The sequence below is a fragment of the Eimeria mitis genome, genomic scaffold (assembly GCF_000499745.2).
Source record: "Eimeria mitis Houghton genomic scaffold, Emh_scaff4545, whole genome shotgun sequence".
NCBI classification, from domain to species: Eukaryota; Apicomplexa; class Conoidasida; order Eucoccidiorida; family Eimeriidae; genus Eimeria; species Eimeria mitis.
The window spans coordinates 1-531 of NW_013572857.1; the positions used below are offsets into that span (position 1 = coordinate 1).

Here is a 531-nt window from a genome sequence, read left to right on the forward strand (position 1 = left end):
CTTCAAGAGCTTCTCCCTCATCTACAGCTGCTGCTGCTGCTGCTGCTGTTGCTGCTGCTGCTGCTGCTGCAGCAGCAGCTGGGGTTTCTGCTGCATGCACCGCGGTCCCGCCCCTTACCTGCTTCTCTTCTGGGGGTATATACGGCGCGGGCAGCGGCAGCAGCCGGAGAGGGGGAGAAGAAAACGAAGAAAAAGAAGAAAAAGAAGAAAAAGAAAAAGAAGATGGTGGTGGTGATACAGAACCATCAACAGCTATCAGACCAATAACACCCCGCCGCGCCAGCAGCCCCAGTGCTGCTGTCACGAGGGTCCACTCATCAGCACTTAGTTTCACTTCTGCTGCTGCTGCTGCTGCAGCAGCAGCAGCAGCAGCACCAGCTGCAGCACCAGTGCCACCAGCAGCTCCTGCTGCTGAAGTTCCTCCTGCTGCACCTGGTGCTGCTGCTGCTGCTGCTGCTGCAGCTTCTGTTGCAGCTTCTGCTGCAGCAGCAGAAGCAGGAGGGCCGCTGGGGGAGTGATACTCCGGCCGAC

At 58.8% G+C, this 531-nt stretch overlaps 1 protein-coding gene across 1 annotated transcript in view; it reads right to left on the bottom strand.

Annotated features, from left to right (window-relative positions):
* Positions 1-330: 330 nt before the first annotated feature.
* EMH_0075940 (uncharacterized protein) overlaps positions 331-531 on the bottom strand; it is a gene marked incomplete at both ends in the record, with an annotated part of 3,975 nt that continues 3,774 nt past the window's right edge. The window contains one exon of the mRNA XM_013499671.1: positions 331-477. Within this exon, the coding sequence (XP_013355125.1) occupies positions 331-477 (147 nt within the window). The remainder of the gene's footprint in view (positions 478-531) is intronic.